Source organism: Mastigoproctus giganteus, chromosome 8, assembly GCF_048544385.1.
Source record: "Mastigoproctus giganteus isolate SK-2022 chromosome 8, ASM4854438v1, whole genome shotgun sequence".
NCBI lineage: Eukaryota > Metazoa > Arthropoda > Arachnida > Uropygi > Thelyphonidae > Mastigoproctus > Mastigoproctus giganteus.
The window spans coordinates 192,674,407-192,696,435 of NC_143582.1; the positions used below are offsets into that span (position 1 = coordinate 192,674,407).

General features: G+C 34.5%; 1 protein-coding gene across 2 annotated transcripts in view; it reads left to right on the forward strand.

Moving 5' to 3' along the window:
• The window catches only part of LOC150082123 (STAGA complex 65 subunit gamma-like), a 70,923-nt gene that overhangs the window by 17,123 nt on the left and 31,771 nt on the right, over positions 1–22,029 (forward strand). For both annotated transcript variants that reach the window (XM_090379993.1, XM_090379992.1), the window contains exons 3-4: positions 7,388–7,505; positions 8,881–8,996. In XM_090379993.1, coding sequence (XP_090236119.1) covers positions 7,388–7,505; positions 8,881–8,996 — 234 coding nt within the window. The remainder of the gene's footprint in view (positions 1–7,387; positions 7,506–8,880; positions 8,997–22,029) is intronic.

The following is a 22,029-nucleotide window of genomic DNA, read 5'->3' on the forward strand; positions in this document are numbered from 1 at the left end:
TATTTCAAAACATGAATACTAATACATTCGGAAATTGTATAAAGCAACTTTGTGTGTTAAATCTGGCTTTAATCCAGCGATATTGCATGGCACGTTGATGATCCTGCTCAGATAGCTGACAAATTGAATGAGTATTTTGTATCTACATTCACATATGAGGAATTCTTTAGGGAAATGGACAGAAGCTTATTAAACGCTAACAGGGAGCTTAATGATTTTGTAATAACTGAGAGCAAAGTGGAGAAGAAATTGTTGAAGTTCAAGAGGAAAGGCACCTTGGGTGGATGGGATCTATCCAGTTATATTAAAGGCAATGGCAAAGGAAGTAAGCACTTAGCCATAATTATGAGCATCCTTGGACTCAGGAGAAGTCTCCCACGGACTGGAGATGTGGAAATGTATCCCCAATTCACAAAGAGGGATCAAAAGGTGACACAAGTAATTACAGACCTGTTGGTTAAAGAAGCATTGCAGGATTATCTAGACAAGATTACAGTAATAATTCAGACACAGCATGGGTTTGTTAAGGAAAAGTCTTGTCTGACATATTTGATTGGATATTATGATGTGGTTACAAAGGAACTGGATGCAAAAAAATAATTTTGATATCATATACTTGGATTTCAGGAAAGCTTTTGATACTATTGTGCATGGAAGACTACTGTACAAATTGGAGCAGTATGGTATTGAGGGCAAGTTGCTACAATGGATAAAAGGGTGGTTGAGTGGGAGATAACAGAGAGTGGTAATCAATGGACACTGCTCTTTGTGGACTAATGTTATTAATTAGTGGAGTCCCCCAGGGTTCGGTGTTGGGCCCACTGTTGTTTTGTATATATATCAATGATATTGATGAAGATATATCACGCTTAATGTCCAAGTATGCAGTTGATACAAAGGTTGGCAGGGTTGTTAATGAGAGTAATGGCAGTGTGCTATTGCAACAGAATCTAGAAAGGTTCGATAGATGGGCTGAGAAGTGGCAACTGAAGTTTAACATTGACAAATGCAAAGTACAACCACTCCCTGACTTACGTAAGGTTTGCATTCCGCAGAACTCTACACAAGTCGAATTTTACATAAGTTGGAATTTCCCTAAATGCTTATGCAGCACTCACAACTATGCACACAGAATTTTATTGAAGCAAAAAAGAAATGTTCGATGAACATGTAAATAGAATTATTTATTCAATTTTTTTATCTCATGCACAGGAAAGATTACAAAAAGAGAGGACACAGGCATAACATCAGCAGGTTTTACTTTTCAAGCATCATTGCCAGAATTAACTCTCCAGCTGATAAGCATGCCAGTGCGGAAGTTGAAGGCTGTGGAGATTTAGAATGGGTTTTTTTCTAATACATCACAAAATTTCTCTACAGCTGCAGAATTGGCACTGGCGACTTCATCGCATACTTTAATGTTTTGGAAACCAGTGTGATGCATGAACCTATTAAACCACCCGGTGCTTGCTACGAACTTGACTTGGGGTTTGCTGTACTTATCCTTAATATCTTCATAAATACTTCTTGCTTTTGCTTGAATGGCCATTGGACCCGGGGGCACTTGCTTCTGAATCTGATTTTCCATCCATATTATTAATAGTTTTTTGTGTTCACTGTTGATCTTAAATGTGTTGATCCTTTAACATGTTCTTTTATACACACACTGTCCCTTAAAATAGCATTCACTGTTAAAGCACGAGACCTAATTCTGTGCAATAGATGACAAACTTTGTCCTGCTTCATACTTCTTAATTAATCATCTTTATTTCTAAATCAATTTTGTTTTGTTTCCTAGCACTGCCAGCACTTGCACTTTTCATTGGTCCCTTTCCCTTCACCATTGTAATAAATAAATAGGAGTGAAGAGAAGATTCTGAAAATTTATTTATGTTTTTTATATGATTGAAGATTTCAGTGAAGGCGAACTCATTTCACCAATGTATTATACCATAACATAAAAACCCACAGAATTCCAGTTATCTGTATTATTGCAAATGCAATAAGATCGAGTTTACTACCCATTTATAATAGATTGCCCAAACAGAAAAGCCCAATAAACCAGAAAGTGCAAATTGTTTTTATTGTTTTATGGTAGTGACCTCCAGAAATGTGTTTTAGAAAAATATCACAAGGGCGTTCAAAATTGATTCTTATAACAGAACATATGGTAACGATGAAAGTGTAGTGCAATTTCCATTATAAAAATGACCTATTAGAGAGATAAATAGCTTAGTTATATAGTGAAAATTTCAACTTCCGAGGTCTTGGAATGAATTACCAATTATGATATTTTCACGTTACATTATAATATTTTCACAGGACCTCCATTTATTCCTACTGGATGCAAAATATGTTTCCACGATTTTTTTAAGTTTTCACTAGCCAGCAAAAACTCATAAAGTCAAATTTACATTAGTCGAGTATTACATAAGCTGGGGAGTCCCTGTACTGCATATAGGTAGAAGTAACGCCAGAGAAACATACCAACTGTGTGGTAGTACACTTAGGGTGTTAGAAACTGAAAAAGACCTGGGAGTAATTGTGTAGTCAGATATGAAGTTTTCTGAGCAATGCAGACAAGCTGCCAGAGCAGGTCATGAGGGCTTCTCAATGATATACAGGAATTTTGCTAGTAGGGAAAATGAGGTGATTATCCGTTTGTATAAGGCAGTGGTCAGGTCATCCCTTGAGTACTGCGTACAGGTCTGGGGACCTCATTTTAGGAAGGATGTAGAGTTGCTTGAGCATGTACAAAGAAGGGCAACAAGATTGGTGAGGGGAACGAATGGGTCTGTTACCAAGAAAGGCTTAAGTTCTGCAAATTGCAATTACAGTGGTGGAGACTAGGCAGCTGCGAGGTGATCTGATTGAGGTGTGTAATGAGTTGAGCATGCTGAATTCTGATGGGATTTTTCCACTTGATCAGATTACAAACCTAAGGGGGCATAAATTCAAATTGAGGAAAGACAGTTGTAGAATAGATGTGCCAGTATTTGCCTTTAGCCAGCAGGTAGTTGATTGCTGGAACAAACTTCCATCTGTTCTTATGGAAGTTGATAGCTTAAATAAATTCAAGGAGGATATGGAGAAATTTTTAGAGGGAATGGTTGTGTAAATTTGGCTGATGCTACATTATTATTATTACTATTATTAGCCAAATGGTGCAAGGAAGCCTGAGACTTATGCTGCACCAGCCAAAATAAATTCCCTGAGCGAGAGCGAGACAGAGAGAGCAAGAGTCAGAAGTAGAAGGGAATCGCCAAGAAAGAGAAGAATGATGATATCTAGCTCTGGACCTTGGGTGTGCCAAGCCCATATTCACAAGATGTGAGCCCTTAAGCTCATATGCTTGCTTTCTTGCATCACATGCCACTACTACTTGCCAAAAAACAAAAAAGTTTAAATTGTCTGTTAGAGAATATGAATATTCATATTCAGAATATGAATATTAAAATTCATATGTAAATATGAATTTTAATATTCCTTCAATATATTTTTGACTTTGATTTGCATCCCTTATTTTGTTGGAATTTGAAAAATATCTGTAAAAATTCAGATCTGTTTATATTAGGCATTCTGTGTATGTCTATGCTGGTTCATGTTACAGTAGGCTTAATCATTTGTTGAGAACATAAAGGTTGCATGCAAAATGAACATTACAGATCAGAAAAACTGCTTCTAGGGAGACATAGATGTCTAATATTAATTTTATTTTTGTCATTGGTTTTGTATTTTAGTTGTAATTGTTTTAGTTTGAAGTGTATTAGTTGAATTATAATTTTCTGGTGGATAACATAATTGGAATATATGCTACAAGTTTTTTGTCAACTGTTGTTTTGTTTCTGTTGTTAGCAGACTTTACATTCTGTCACATCTGAATTATGTAAATGGAATTTGTATTTTAATTTTTATAAGTTTTCTTGCCATTTTTTTAGTACTAGTGTTCAGCTAACACAGTTTAGCACACCAAATGCAGCAGTCATTAATGGGTCTCTGATATGATATGATATGAAATTTCCAAATGCATTGGTACTTCCAATTCTGCATGTGGTTGTTATTGTCTACAAATACTAAAAAATAAAATAATAAATCTTTATAATTATATCAGCATACAATATTATTGTGATTTAATTTGCATATTTATTGACCTTTATTTGCGATTTGATTTACATATATTATGCTCTTGATTGTGAAAATTCAATCTAGCATGGGAAATCGAAAAGAGCAAATCTGGCTCTCAGATCCTTTAAATTTTAAAAAAAAATTCTTTTAAACAAAGTGTATAATGAAAACTTATGACTTTTATCTTAAAATATCTCAGTTTGCATTTATATGCTTATGAAAATATGTATTAGCTGTTGTGATGATTGTTAATAATTTAATAATAATTATATTAAATTCATAATGATTTAATAAATAATGTGAGTAAATTATTTATTAAATAATGATTTAATAAATAATTTGTGAGCTGGCTTGGAATGTTGGAGGAAAAGGATTCAAGGACCCTTTTAAGGAAAAAGTCTATTCACAAAAAGTGGAAGCTGCTGTATTATCTTATAAAAAACTCTAAAGAAATTTAAAAGAAAAGCAGCTTTCAGTCACAATTCTTGAAGTAGATTTCTATTTCTACTGCATGACACTCAGTTGCTAAATATTTGTGTCAATAATAATACAAAGTACAATGGACAGTTATAACTTGTGCATTAATTTCTTTTTAAATTTTATTTTTGAAAGAGAATCAGCATTCTTTTCATATTTTGAAGGGTAAAAACCTGATAGCTGGAGTTAGACCAGCACTGATTCTACTAAACCTAAAAACCTACCAAACATAAAAGCAATTTCACTCATTATTTTCAAATTGCTAATTATGATGGGATAGCAAAGCTTATGAAGTGCAAAGACAAGCAGACTTTATTGTTGGAATTGCCATTTGTCTGGTAGAGAGAAAGATATCTGGTAGAGAGAAAGAGAAAGAGAGAAAGATACAATGGAATTGCCATTTGTCTGGTAGAGAGAAAGAAAAATACCAAAGTTCATTTATGTATATAACAGTTTCAGTTGCTTTGCCAGTTTCTGGTGAAGTGAAAATGAACAAGCAAGAATTCATTTATCCATTTATAACAAGAAAACAAAGTAGGACAGACTGATTTTCAAGAAGTTAATAAATGCTGTTTATTTCCATGTTACGTAAAAATAATCAACAGTTAATTCTAGATTTTGATGTTATAATTAGAAGAATACTATAGTTGAGTTTGTTACAAATGCTTTTCTAGCTGAAATAAAGCATCAAATGGAATGTTTCAAATCTGCAAAATTATGCCAGATTAAACCAGCATCACCTATTAGTATTGAAGGCTGAGAGATTTCTCTCTTTCATTTATGTTAGAAAACAGCTGCTGATATTATTTACCTTTATTGTATTGCAATTTAATTAATTCATAGAGCATTGCAATTAATTCATTGCTTGGATATTTGATGGAGCTGTGGCTATGGAACCTGCTTTGAATGGATTTTGGGCAATTGCCAAAGATTTATTTTTCAAAGTTTTATTTGTATACTGCCATACATGTTCTCAACTTGAATGAACATGTATGGCAGCATTTTTTAAATTAAGTCTCCCAAAAAAAGAAGGCAAGTTTCTTAGTTAACTTGTAAAATAGTATTTTTTCAGGTGTATACAATTCCAAGTCACTAAGGAGGTTAGGTAGGCAAAGGCAGATTATGAGAAATCTTTGGCAAAGGATGCAAAGAAAAACAGTAAAGAGTTCTTTACTTATGTAAACTCTAGAAGGAAGGGGATGAATCAGATTGGTCCACTTGATGTTGATGGTTCAACTGTTGATGATCCTGCTCAGGTAGCTAACAAACTAAATGAATATTTTGCATCTACATTCACACATGAGGAGTTATTCAGGGAGGGGAATGCCAGAGGTGCATTAAACTCTGGAGTAAGCTAGATAATCTTGTAATAACTGAGAGTAAAGTGGAGGAGAAATTGTTGAAGATAAACATAAGAAAGGCACCTGGGGTGGATGGAATCTATCCAGTTATATTAAAGGAGGTGGCAAAGGAAGTAAATAAAGTCTTGAATGGTTTGAGTATGCTCAATGCTGCTGCTGATGGAAGCCTTCCTCTTGCTCAGAATAATCGCTTGAGAGGACATAAATTCAAATTGAGGAAAGACTGTTGTAGGATAGATGTGCAGAAGTTTGCCTTTAGCCAGCGGGTGGTTGATTGCTGGAACAAACTTCCATCTGTCATTGTAGAAGTTGATAGCTTAAATAGATTCAAGGCAGAATTTGACAAACATTTGGAGCGAGTGGATGGGTGAAATGAGGGTTTGTTTTTTTTTCTTCTTCTGTTTTTTTTGGCTGATGATAAGCTTGCTTTCTTGCATCATGTACCTTTGCTATTTGTGTTTGTTCATAATTGGCCTGTGGATACACACACTTCCCTACAAACTAAATTACCATAAGAACTGGCATATTATGGCTAAAGCAGAAAAAATTCAGAAGAACAAGATCATATGACCACTAGGTCTTATGTGATCAGAATTGAGATAAATTACATTTCTCAATATTATTCAAATTAAATTAAATGTGACCACATATTTAAAATTCAACTACGTATGTCCTTTTTCTGTCATGTAATACATTTCCTGAGTGTCCTTGATTCTTCAAAGTTTAGTATTTATAGCTGTACTTTTCAATGAGCTCATTAAAAATTTAATAGAAATATATGGCTAGTAATTTGATGAAGTACCTTTTAAAAATGAACTTATTTTTGCCTACAGTTTTGAAGAGTGGACAGGTAAAGCTTCACATAAAGTACTAATTATTTTAATCTCACACACACACACACACACACACACACACAAATAGTGCCAGATATTAGTATCAGCTTAATGTTGAAAGTTTTTAGCAATAAATAGAATTAAAATATGCCTTGCAATAAAATTAGGCAAATAAGACTACCAAATTTGGGACTCATTTTGTGTGAATCTGAGTTTTTGACATGTACTGTACTGCAGTGATGTAAAAGAAACAGTCTTTGATAATGCTGTCCAACATTTTTCTTCAGTTGATCACTGGATGGACTTTTACATTCAAACAAAAACTAAAATGAAAAAATTGCCAAACAGTTCCTGAAAGTAGTATTTGATGAGATAAATTTGGAAAGCAATGCTTTGAATTGTCGTAAATATTAAAATGATCAAGCTTTTCTATATTTAATGTCCCCTGTATAAGCTTGCTGGATAAGATGTAGTTTATAATCTTAAGTTACATTCTGTGTATGTAATATATCAAATGCTATATAAACAATTTTTTAAATTCCTTGTAAGAGTTTATTTTTTGAAATCAAAGCTAACATAACATTTTTGTAGGTTACCACCAGAAGCTTGTTCTGTGGATAGTATTACTCTTCACACCATTAGACTTATACAGCATGCAAAAAAGATTCGCACTCTGTACCAGTCATTACAACAGCAGCTTGAAAATTCAGTAAGTGCTGTATTAGGAAAGTGTTATTTACTTGGCGTGTCTAGGCACCCATACTTTATATATATTTTTTTTATGGTTTATAAATGAATCGAGGGTTATAGTTAATAGTTAAGGAAATTATCAAATTTATTGTATTATATAATTTTTTACCATTAAATATCAGGAAAAGTGATGGTTTTTGCAAATTTCTGCTTAACTGCCGAATGAGGATATGCCCCAATTTGAAAAATCTGATAAAACTACAAAATAAAAGAAACAATTTGTTTTGCTCATTTTAATATATCAGGTATTTTAAGCAGTTTGTCATTTGGATTAAAATAAAGTTGGAACTAGTTCCTTACCTTTTATTCTAAGAAAAAAATGCATAATGTGTATACAAATTATTTTTGATCAATTCTGAAGTGTTTTCCAAAGTGGAGAACATCCTCATTACAAAATAGGCAGTAATTTTGGGAGATTGTGAAGTAGGAGGATGAGTATTAGAAAAAAAACAAAAGTTGTTGTTGTTATTTGGTTTTTAGGAGCATTAGCAACTAAGGCCATATTGTTCCGGGGATATGCGGTGGTCAATCCCTGACCTTTCCGCATCCTCCATATTTGGTGGTCACGGGCTCAAACCCCGGTCTAATCAAGAAGCGTGTGGCATGCACTGCTACTTCTGCCCACCTGGCTACGGAGGTGCCAAAAAACAAAAGAATAATAGAAATAAAAATTAATTTTTAGAATTGCATTGTTTTATTACAAATACCTTAAATAAAATGAACACACTGTATTTTATACTTAAATACACATATACATACAGTAAAGCACAGTATTTTACATTTTAGTACACAGACTGTAAAGTCCAGTTTATTGGAACCAAAGTTTAACATGAGCTTGATTTTTGCTAGAGCAATATAGTGGTAAATACTTAAGCATGTCATTGCTAATTAATGCCTAGGTTGTCAATATGCTATAAAACAGCAAATCATCATCAATTAAATGTTGACATTACTTTCTTCCTCTATTATATGTTCAGTACATATTAATAGGAGGATTTGCAGAAGAAACCATTTAATTTAATAGAATTTGGAGTAGCAAAGCATAAAAATACATTATTTTATTTTGTAATAAAATAAAGTTTTTTTTTTTTTTTTTTTTTTTAATTATTATATGTTCAATGTTTAGATATTTTTAACAAATACAGTCCTGTAACTTTTGATCCTAAAATGAAAATATAAATATAATTTTTAGGAATTGGTTTGTTTACATACATCTTAAAAAAAAAAAAAAACTGATTTCACGGTTTTCTGATAGTTTTTTTTGTTTTTTATTTTTTTATTTGTTAATATGTAGCTGTGGTGTAGTTTTATTTCTAAACTTTTTTTCTTTAAAGAAAGGTGAAGCAGATGTTCTTTCAAATTTTCAACCAGCTCCACTCATTCCAGAACTTCCTGAATGTATTTTAAAACATAGGTGGCCTGGAGATATTAGTGGGAAAGACTGGAAAAGGTAAAATAATGAAATTAAAGCTTATTTTCTTTTAAAATTAAATATTTATAGAATATTAAACTAATAAAACTTTTATTAGTACTTAATGAAATGGTTAATACAGAGAAACACCAGTAACTTGTCATTTTCTTGTATTATAGTGGATATAAACTAACCATATTAGTGTGTATGTACAAATATGCACATAAAGACATACATATGTACAATTTTAAATAGTAGTTCTCAACTAACAAAGTCAGATATAGAAACATAGGGTGTTCTTGTAAAAATTAGTCCTAGTTAGTTTTGATTTTGATTAGATTGGAATGGAATGTATTATTTCCAGATAATACTTGAACAGTATGTTTATTATTAAAATATATATTTAAAGCAAACTGTTCAGGTTAACATAATGATATATCTAAAGAATGCTTTCATCTATGAACCCTTGCTAAGCTCCATTACAGGAAATTACTGGGCTTGAGACAAAATTTATGTGCTTCAAGTCCCCAAATATTGACTGAAGCCTGTTGCAGGACTCCAGCATATCAGTTTTATACCACAGAAAATTAGACTCAAGTTGCATCTTAAGTTATGCTTAATTATTGTAACATTATCCTTATTACCATTGCATTTTGAGAAGCAGATATGTTTCTATAATTGCACATGCAGAAATTTATAACAGCTTAGTTATTCACAACGGTACTTTTTTTAATATCTGTAGCATGGTTTCATGTAGGATAGGGGAAATGCTGTGGTGGTTTGTGTGTGGTTGCTATGGGTGTCTCAAGTGCATAAACCACTTAAGACATCTCTACTTTCATTGTGTTGTTATACATTGAGCTTGCTTTTCTGAAAATAGGATCAGAACCATTTTTAACTGAAGTTGAGAGAAATTGTATACTTACTTCTTTAAACAGAATAACCACTGCTTACACATGCAAAGTATCTTTAAATAGAATAAAAAAGTTTTTGATGAGAAAACAGAACTGCTTCCAGCAAGTTTTGCATATCCTGATTATCAAACTTGACAATGTGTGATATCTAAGACAAATGAAAATGTAACCGGTAGTTAATTAAGTTATTGTTATTTGTTTTTTTTTTTTAGGAGCATTAGCAACTAAGGCCATATTGCTCCAGGGTATGCGGTGGTCATTCCCTGAACTTTCCGCATCCTCCGTATTTGGTGGTGAAGGGCTCGAACCCCGGTCTGATCAAGAAGCGTGTGCTACGCACTGCTGCTCCTTCCCACCTGGCTACGGAGGTGCCGATTAAGTTGTAAATGGTACTCCATGCAATCCCCAGAAACTCAAACTGTCAATTTTTATGCAGTCACAAGCATTACAAAAGTAAGGAATTGCAGCACATTAGTTAAGATCAAAAAGGGTTTTGATCTGTTTCTCACCTTTTTGTTTATAGAAATGTTCATAGATCTAATAGTAGGAATTAATTCGGTATTGCAATTTATTGGATGAGCACAAAATAACTTTCCATGATGAATTTGAATTTTTTTTTTTTTTTGGTTGATATCAACTAATTATCATGTAGAAATTTGAAATTCAAATGTTATGTAAGAGACACTTATAAATAAAGAAATCTGGGTGATAAATTGGATGAACACTATGCCTAGTCACTCCAAAATGACATTAACAATTGAAGAATATGTTACCCTTATTTATTATTATAAAAATGGTTCTTCTGCTCTAAAAAACTGTAAAGGCCAAGACCAGAGAGAAAAAATGAAGAGTTGTGGTACATACTTCAGTAAAGTACTCAGTTGCTCTCATCAAATTTGAAAGTATGAAATGGCAAAACCCCTGTAATTTGAATTTATAATCCCTAGTGTTAGAGTTCTTTATAACAGTGAGAATTCCACCTTCATTCGTTTTACTAATCCCTCTCAGAGCTTATAAACCTGAATCAGGTCACCTCTGAGGTGCATGGTTGCCAAGCTCTGTAGCCCACATAATCGGAGTCTTTCCTCATACAGTCGTCCTTCTGCTGATCTCACCATTCGAGTTGCCAGTCTTTAGACCTTTTCAAGAAGCTCAATGTCTTTTTTTCAGATGAGGTCTCCATACTTGAACACAGTATTCAAAATGTGGTCTTACAATCACCTTATGCAGTGGGTTATGACCTCCTATCTCTACAGGATAACATTCAATAAATCATTGACACCATGGACTATTCTGGCTGCATGTTTACAATATGGGCAGATATATGGCATTTCCTGTTCAGAAAACTTCATATCTACCCGTGTTGTAACTCCCAGATCCCTTTCCTCCTCCAGTGTTTGTAATTCAACCCCACCAAGTGTATAATTTATTTGTGGGTTGCTATTTCCCAGGACCTTGCATTTAGCAGCATTAAAACATAGCTGCCACTTCTCTGACCATCTTTGAAGTCTATTCAAGTCATCCTGAAGGAGTACAAATAATAATCATCTAGTTTATTTAGAAAAGTTTTTCCCCATGGTGAGTTCACTCCCACTTATTCCAATCAACCTGGGGCAGATTAGAGTCACCCATAATGAGAAATTCATGCTTGCTTGCCCATTCCATCTGCATGTAAAGACTTTCATCATATTCTTCACAATATTCTGGTCTGTGGATTACTCCTGCTCTCGTTGTTCCTTTGCCACCAATTAAATCACACTACACAGATTCTATGCTGGCAGACATAACTTCAGACTCAGCAAAAGCTCTTTTTGCACTCAGGCTGCTTTTGATAAGAAACATGACCTCTCCACCCCATCTACCTTGTCTTCTTCTTCTGGCATTATAACCGAGGGTGGGTCTTAGCCTTTTGAACAAGGTTCCACCAGTAAGCCCTCCCAGAAGTCTACCTTGCTTATCTTTCCTAAATGCATTATACAGATCATAGTGGAACTCATCATCGCCAATTTCTGGGTGGCACCACATTTCTATTAGCCTTATTATATCAGCATTAGTTGTCCTAACCAGCAGTTCAAATTCAGCCATTTTATTGACAACGCTCCAGACATTACTGCAGATGCAGTTGAGACTAAGTAATTTTCTATAGTTTACTACCCTGACACACCCCTTGAAGTTATTTAGGTTGTATCCCAAGCTTTATCTTCCCTTTCATTTGAAATATTGCTACCCTCAGAATCTCTTATCAACATCAGCTGTTGTGGCAGCAAACAAGAATTCATGAGGTGAGTGCAAGCATTACTTTGACCCACATCATCAGATAAATGCAGATCTAAATTACCCTTCTCCCTTAACTAGCATTTTTCCTGAACCCTTGGGGTATCCTCAACGATACTGGCAAAAATCCTTGCACCACCTTTGTTTAAATGAATATCATCTCTATAAAACAGATTCCTTCTGCCTACAAATCTTAACATACTCAATAACCTTTCACTTCATCTTCACCCCATACAATTCTTCCTTGTCCATATTTCTCTGCCAAATGCCTCTTTAACCATTTCTTTTACACATTAAATAAAATAAAATTTCTTTTACACTCAATTAAATGAAGCTGGAGACAGACATATCCACCTCACACCTCTTCCTGTTTCTACACTTTAAGCATTACAATGTCCTATTCCTATTACGTTTTGTCATTCTTCTGTCCTAGTCCAGTTCTGTCCTTTTCATTATACTCAGTAATTTAACCTAATCAAAATCCTACAAATCAATAAACCATATACACTGTAGACCCAATATAATGCAGAGTTTGGGTCAAAAAATTTGGGCCATGATGTCAGTCTGCATTTTATTGGCGGTTAGAAACCTACAACCTAAAGGACATAACTACAAATAATTACAGGCATGCCTGAGGTGGATGGAATCTATCCAGTTATATTGAAGGAAGCAGCAAAGGAAGTTAGCAAACTCTTAGCCATAATTATGAACGCATCCTTAGATTAAGGGGAGGTTCCCATGGACTGGAGATGTGCAAATGTTTCTCCAATTCACAAAGGAGTTTCAAAGGGTGACACAAATAATTATAGAAGGTGCACAGGTTAAAGAAGTCATGCAGGATCATGCAGACAAGACTGCAGTAATAGTTCAGACACAGCATGGGTTTGTTAAGGGGAAGTCTTGGCTGACCAATTTGATTGGATACTAGGATGTGGTCACAAAGAACTGGATGCAAAAAATAATTCTGATATCGTATACTTGGATTTCAGGAAAGCTTTTGATACTCTTGCACATGGAAAACTGCTTTACAAATTGTAGCAGTATGGCATCAAGGGCAAGTTGCTGCAATGGATAAAGGGATGGGAGAGAGAGAGAGTGGTAATAAATGGACACTGCTCTACATAGGCTAATGTTATTAGTGGAGTCCCCCAGGGTTCAGTGCTGGGCCCATTGTTGTTTTGTGTATTTATTAATGATATCGATGAAGGTATATTGATATCATTGATAAATGTCCAAGTTTGCAGATGATACAAAGGTTGGCAGGGTTGTTAATGACAGTAAAGACAGTATGCTAGTGCAAAAGTATCTAGAAAAGTTAGGCAGATGGGCTGAGAAGTGGCAACTGAAGTTTGACATTGACAAATGCAAGGTACTGCATATGGGTAGCAGCAACCCAAAAGAAACGTACCAACTGTGTGGTACTACACTCAGGGAGGTGGAGAATAAAAAAGACCTGGGTGTAATTGTGCAGTCTATTAGATTGCACAATCTAATAGACTGCACAATGAAGTTCTCTGAGCAGTGCAGATGGGCTGCCAGAGCAAGTCATGAAGTTTTGTCAATGATATATAGGAATTTTGCTAGCAGAGACAAGGAGGTGATTATCCCCTTGTATAAGGCAATGGTCAGGCCACCCTTGAAAACTGTGTACAGGTCTGGAGGCCTCATTTTAGGAAGGATGTAGAGTTGCTAGAAAGAGTACAGAGAAGGTAAGAGGAACAAAGGGGTGCTCTTACCAAGAGAGGCTTAAGTTCTGCAAGTTTCAGCATCTGGAGACTAGGCACTTGCAAGGTGATCTGATTGAGGTGTATAAGGCCTTGAATGGTTTGAGCAGGCTCAATGCTGATGGGATACTTCCGCTTGCATAGATTCAAATTGAGGAAAATAGTTGACCGCTGGAACAGAATTCCATCTGTTATTGTGGAAGTTGATAGCTTAAATAAATTTAAGGCTGAGCTAGACAAACATTTGGAGTGACCAGATGAGTGAAATAGGTTTTTTTTTTGGCTGATGCTATATATAAGCTTGCTTTCTTGCATCATATGCCTCAACTAATGCTAATAATGATCATTACACGTGAATGAGCAAAAATAAATAAAAAAGATGTCGTAATCATATACATTTTTTGGGTGCTAGAAATAAAGATTTCACTCAATTTTTTTGTGATTTTATTGTTAAGAACAAATATTCACACACCAAGCCCACACATGTAAAATTCAAAAATACTTGCACTGTATCATTATCAATTTAAAAAAAAAAAAAAAAAAAAAAAGTCAATAAACACCTGAAGATTAACCTTATTAATATCCTCTTGAGTAAGCTCCTCAAACTCTTCCTCTGAGTCAGGTGCAATTGCAAATTCATCACACAAACCTTGCTCCCAACACTTTTCAATTGTAGATGGCGATATGGTTCCCTGTGCTTTCTCTGCAAAGTCAAAAACACTAACCAGTGGCGCCTCCGTAGCCAGGTGGGAAGGAGCAGCAGTGCGTAGCACACGCTTCTTGATTAGACCGGGGTTCGAGCCCGTCACCACCAAATATGGAGGATGCGAAAAGGTCAGGGAATGACCACCACATATCCCAGAGCAATATGGTCTTAGTTGCTAATGCTCCTAAAAATAAAAATAACCAGTGTAAGCTTCTTCAGGCATTCTGTTATGGATACTTCCTTATCAATTATTTGTTTGATTAAATTTTCCTGTAGGTGCATTTTGAAGGTCGATATAATGGCTTGATCCAAAGGTTGGATCTTTGAGGTTGTATTCTTTGGCAAATAGCTCACCTTTATTTTACTGTCATGGCTTATGTTTTCTGCAGGAGGGTGGACAAGACAGTTGTCCAGCAGCAAAAGTGCTTTTGGTTCCATATTGTTCTTTCTTAAATGAGCACACAAAAATGGCACAAAAAGTTTATGAACCCATTTCTGCAAAAACCTCTGCTGTCATCAAGGCAGTCTTACTGTGGCAGTACGAAAACTTTAATGCCTACATGTTTTTTGTGGTGGAAACACCTTGGTACCCTTGATTTTCCTATGCACAGTCGTTTGACTTTGTGTGTCCCTGTTTTATTGACATAAAACAGGGACACATGTCATCCTGTCCATCATCACTTTATAAAGCCCTGTGCCTTTTGTTTGTCGGATTTACAAGCTAGTGTCTTGTTGGGAAGCATGCAATGACAAAGTCCTGTTTTGTTCCAACTATAAATTTGTTCTGGAATATTAGCCCCCTTCTTGTATGATAACCTTTAATTGTGATGGATAGTCATCAGCAGTCTTCATGTCTGCAGGTCGAATTTCACTCGAAATTGCAACTTGGCAAATTCTGTCTCTTTTTCCATTAGCTGAGTCAGCTCTTGCTCGCTTTGAATTCTTTCTTGTATACTTGTACTCCATGCTAGTTGTCTAAGTCTTTCTTCAGTTTTTCAGCTTGATTCCTGATAATTTCAGGAATTCCTTCTGCATGTTCTTGTGTGAACCATATGAACACAGCCATGTCCCGTGGGCTGTCGCTTGCTGTCTTTAGTTACTTTTTCTGAAGACCTTCACTGGCATCAAAGTTACTTGTTGCTTGCCATAGGTTAGCTTCATCTTTTATCCATCCCCAAGCGTGCATTTCCCCACACCTGTGTGGAGACACCTCCGTTCGCATCTTTCCCCATTTTAGTAAGTCCAGTGCAGCTAGCTTTTCTTTTTTTATTTTGAGAACTTTCAAAACAAAACTTTGAAACACACACTAATGTTATGTAGAGTAAGCTTGTGTTCAATTTCCAAACAGTACATGTAAAATTTATCACTGATTCATCTTTCCAGGACAGCTTTGAGTTTATTTGTATCACTGAACTTACCTTCTAAAGCCACAGTTCAATCAGTAAAGTAATATAAAGAGAAATAAAATAAAGAGAATTATTATTGATCGCCTTTATAAATTAGTCATGGTGCCTCCAGCCTGAATCATATTTACCTAATACAAAGTCAAACAAAGCATTAAGACGAAAACAAAAGAAATTACAAGTGGTATTGTGAAGTTTATTTGTAGGATATTTACTGATAGCATTATGCTAATCACTTGATGAGGCCTATAAAAATCAGCAACTATAAATGTTCACCAACACAGCAGCTTACCACTTATAATAACACAGCAGCAACTGTTATTTTAAGTGGTAAACTTCAGGGCTAGGCACTGAATGTTACTGGACCTTCTGATAGGCCTTCGCAGGTCTCAGGGAGCAAGGAAGTTTATATAAACATAGAAAAACTTTTTTTTGCTTTGTTTATTTATATAACAGCTCCTCCTTCACAAAGCATTCCATTGAAAGATTGCTGTAGTCATTTTATTAAAAATAAAATGTAATGATTATTTATAAAAAAATAACTATCTCATCCATAAATTTTATATTTTCAACTTAAACAGTATTCTTGGCACTTTTTTTTTTTTTTTTGTAAAAATGAATGTTGAATCTTTCTATGCTGCCGTATCACAGTTGTTCTGACAGCTGATATTTAAAAATTTCATTAAAAATAATTAGTGTAGATTTTTGGGGATTGTCTAAGTCCCCACGCACCTGCTGGCATTACAAAAACCATATACACTCTCAGGCAGGTTAATTACAAAGTTTACTGAAAACAATAACACAAAGAAGCAAGAAATGCCACCCTTTTTTGTATGGATTATAAGTATCAAACAGTAAATAATATCCCAAGATGTTATATCTCTCTCTTTCTCTCTCTGTGTGATAACACAGAACTTGTTTTCATGTACAGCTCGTATACATAAATCTGCATGATTGTTATGGTAGCAAAAATGAAACTTAGCAGCCTTGTTATCACATTAACTATTAACTATTAACTATTAAATATTAACTATTAAATATTAACTATTTCTCCATGTCACAATTATCTTTCTCATTCTGATTAAATTAGTGTATTAACCATCTATCCGCAAATTTCTACCACAATGAAACTAAAAGATTGTTAATATGAGAATTACATTAACTACTTTTTACTGTAGATGGTTTACTGCTAAAAGTGCAATAAACTACATAAACTTATATAAAAAAAAACACCTTTCTGGTGTAGGTGGCTTTATTAATTCCATAACAACAAAGCTCTAATATCCAAGTTGTTTTAAAAAGTTAATTTCTTCATAGAAATTATATCCTCTAGACCTGTATTATAGAAGATGGAAATTAAAACTTATCTGGCCTAGTTTTTTATGCCTCGATATTTTCACAATAGTAGGGCTACCAGATGTTCTGATTTTGGGTGTAATGTCCTAGTGTCTCAAAAAAAAAAGTTTTGGGAATGCTGTTTTGTTCTGATTTTCACATAAATCTATTTTTATGAACTAAATGGTAAAATTAATGTTATATAATTTTGTTAATTTAGCATTGCAATTAACATTATTGTAATAAATAGCAATACTCACACCTTTTTCATCTAACAATGTTAAAATGTGAAAACGTAATAAAGCATAAATATATAAAATGTATATGTTCTGTTCTGTTTACTCACGTCCTACTGTTTTTGTACCTTAAATAATTAAGCAAGCAGAAGTCTTGTATTATTATTGTTAAACAGTGTGTGAAATATTTTTTCTTCTCATTCAGTAAAATGTCTATGTATAAAAATGTTTATAAAGAAAAATATTGAAAAGAATAGTTATTTAACAAAAAAAGATCACATTGATTTAAAAAAAAAAAGTTTATACTCTGTCATTAAAAAATGTTTATTAATCATAGTTTATACTAAATATGATTAATGATTTACATTTGTGGTTTATTGTAAACTCCTCTAACCTGGTGGTCATACCAGGTTAGAGGAGTTTACAATAAACCACAAATGTAATCATTAATCATATTTAGCAGTCACACTGGCTTGAACTATAGTCCACTCGAAGAGTGCGTGCTATTGCACTCCCGCTCCTGACCACTCAGCTAAGTCAGGCCTATATGAAGTTAAATGCACAAAATGCATGGTATTTTTAAGTGGTGGTCATGCTGATATAAAGGCTGGTTTAAAATAAAGAAACAAGCAAAATTGCAGAAGTGGAACTACAAATTCTGCACCCACCCCCACAAGATACTCAAATAACCTCACTCTACTATATGTTCTTTTAACAACCATACCGAACCAACCATCAGGTTGTCTGAAGTTTTGAGTACCTGCATGGTGGCAGACCTGGTGTTATTGTAGCCTCACCACTGCAAACAGGACGTGCCAAGCCATTGCAATGCCTGAATCCAAACATCAAATGCTGTGAGATGAGTGCTCAGTGCTGCTGAGATGAATGCGTACCATTCTTTAAAAAATGATCAAATAATGCAATACTCAAAAGCTGGTAGTATGTATTAAGCACTAAAGTGACTAAGCCACAAAGAGCTAATATACTGTGTCTGTAACAGCATGTATTCTTTGGTCATATTTGCAGTATGAAAAACTTGGGTTTCCTGGAGACAGTCATAAAGGCTTTTCTTTTTCTAAATTGCTTAACATCATGTCAATGTTTCTTTGAACACACATTGGACACAGAAGGGCAAATTTCAATGGAAATCTATACACCGAAAGTGATTCTACAAGTAGCAGCTGATTACAGCTTGACTTGTTTGGAACTTCTTATAAAAGAGAAAATTAAACAAAATAGGATCTAGTGAAGAATATGATTAATAGTTAAGTTTGTTTGTTTTTTTTTTTTTTTTTTTTTTATGGAAACTCCAAACACGACAGATATTTGAATCTATGGTACTTAGTAGTGCATAAGTTTAAGGTTGAGGAGATGAAAGAAGATACTTGTTGACATTAGACTTTAATTTTCTGGAAATACATGTGAAGGGAAGTTCACCACCACAAAACTTTCTAAACTTTCTAGCGAAGACCAGCAAACTGACTTAAAATATATTTATTAAAATAAATAAATAATATCTACATAAAATGTTAAAACAGAGATAATAATAAAATATACTATAAATACTATAAATATAAAATATAAAATAATAAAAGCAATAAAATATACAGTAGCTTTCGAGACAAAGTGCCTCTTCATCAGTTTAGTTGGTGAATGGTGCATTGCAGTATAAATATATATATATATATATGTTGGTTACAACAGCAAAAGTCACCTGAGCATGATCATGCCTCACTTGTCTGGGGTCGGTAGAGCAGAATATTTTATCTCTGTTTTAGTATTTTATGTAGATATTATTTATTTATTTTAAGTCAGTTTGTTTGTCGTTGCTAGAAAGTTTTGTGATATGCAACCTGAAGCTCAAGGCCTGTTTTCCAATGAAGGGAAGTTGTTCCAGAAAACAGAAGTGGAAGGAATAAATGAGAAAGAAAAGTTGGTTTGCGAGTTTGAAGTTGGACAGTAAAAGAATGCAAACTAGTTGTGGCATGTGTTTGGAAGAGCAAGATGGGGGAATTATAGAAGCCAATTCAGAAGAACAGTGCCTGTGGAAGTATCTATAGAAGAGGCATGTAACAGAAGCAGATCATCTATGAGACAGAGAATGGAAAGACTTTGTAAGAGATGGGTCATTAATTAACCTACTGTCCACTTTTGAATCAAGTTCAGAATCCTGAAAGAGGTTAAGGGGCCATCACCAAAAATGTGATGTGCAGGAAATGATATTTGTTATGTGCTTATGCCAAAAGAGATTAGAAATCAGGGTAATCCCTAATAGAGATATGTGATCTTGTCTAGAAATCTGAGCATTGTCAAAGATAATAGGAGCAGACAAATTCTTTTGTGTGAGAGATAAGACAGGACTCATTTTTAGAATGATGAAATTAACTAAGTTATCTCTGCCCCACTAAAGAATTACCTGGAGATCAGCATTTAAAGGAATTGGCAGTGGATGTTTGAGAAGTTGAAGCTGTTTGTGCAGGGCAAGCTTTCTCAAACTGGAAGATGGCATGGCATGTAATGTGCTATCATCAGCAAAATTATGGATAGGATTTGTAGTCAATGGAAGGTCATTAACACACAGGAGGAAAAGACTGGGAGAAAGGACTAACCTCAGGCAACACCAGCATTAGTGGAGAAGCCATCTACTGTCCATCAGCAGTGAGTGGTCAGAAAGAAAACTGGATGCCTGATTACAAAAAACCATTGGCAAACCATAAGATGGAAGCTTATTTAGAAGACTTTTATGTCAAACACAATCAAAAGCCTTTGAAATGTCAAGAGCAACTGCTTGTGTTTCACCAGACTTTTCCATTGAATTTGTTCATAGATGGCTAACATAAGCCAGTATATCTTCAGTGGATTGACACTGGCAGAATCCATATGGGCAATCATTGATCAGATGGAAGGTGTCAAGATAGGTAGTGGAGTTTGTGGGTAATGGATTTCTTCTTTACTTTAGAAGGAATAGAAGTAAGTGTAATGGGACAATAATCTTATGTGAGAGATTTGTTAATCTTTTTAGAAACTGGTTGGATATGAGCATATTTCCATGTAGAAGGAAAAACACTAATGGAATAAGTGTAAAAAGGTGATACAGAACAGGAGTAAATTCAGGAGCACATGTTTTGAAAAAAAGTGAAGAAATATTACCAGGACCTGCCCCTTTCTTAGCATCAAGACTGTTCAAAATTCTTCTGACTTTCTTTTAGGTCAAAGACCACAGAAGGCATTGAATGGAATGTACTGGGAATGGTAAGAGATATTTTACCAAGATCATCAGTACTATAGTTAAAAGAAAAGGAGAATGCTAACAGGTCAGCTTTATCTTAGCTGCAACAGAACTATTGGATTTTAACAGAGATGATCAAAGGTTTCAGCCAATAGTTTTGCAAGAGACCAGAATGCTCAACCATTTGGACAAGAAGCAAGTTTTCTACTCTTGGCCTGTTCAAAATCTAGTTTGGACTGATTAATAACCTCTTTACAATTGTAAAGAGGTTATTATTCAGTCCAAAAATGAGATTTGGTGTAGGCAAAAAATGAACGTGGAGATTTGGATGCAAGCCAGCTGCAATATGCAACATTCTTATCTTGAGTAGCCTTAGCACATTTATTTGAAAACCAAGGTTTTCAAATAAATGTAAACCTTAAAATATTGTCCCTTATCTAAATAAAGGACAATATTTTAAGGTGGAGTGTGGAATAAAGGTTTTCATACCAACAATAATTTCACTGACACAGTTTGAGTAAACACTGACAGCAGAAGATTTAAAACAGTAATCCAACCAAGGTAAAGAAAAATAGAAATCTTACAGATCATCCTATTTTGCATTCTTGTAATGCCAAATAATCCATGAGATTATTTGGCATTACAAGAATGCAATAATGTTGAGAATAGCTACAAGAGAAAGGCTCCATTGGAGAAGGGACCATCACCAAGTTGTGATCTGAGGTGTCGAGAGGACAACTGACCTTGATTATGTACTTGAAAGGGTTAAATGTGAGAAAAGATCAAGAGTGTTCACTGTGTAATTAAGATTGTCTGGTATTCTGGTAGGTAAATGAACAGTCTCTGTGAGGTCATTAGTAATTGCCTCAAACACCTCAGCATCTTAACCAGGGTCCATATGACTAGAAAATCGAAGCCAGATGAAGCTGTGAACATTAAAATCACAAAGGAAAATTAATTTACTGCTAGGAAATTTGGACTGGAGAAAGTCAAAGAGGCAACAGTTTAATTTGATAGTGGGGTAGAGGGATTTTACACCAGAGATTGAAAAGAGATTTCAAATTACTAAGCCTCTGATAGGGAATATCAGAGTGGACGTATGCATAAGTACCACTTTTGAAGCAAAAGGAAACATGCAGTGAATAATAGGACAACTGAGTTGAGCAGTGGCTTCATCGGATTCTGTAAGAAAAAGTAAGTAGGGCTTAGTAGCCTAAGTGCAAATGGACATCATTGAAATTGGAACTAAAA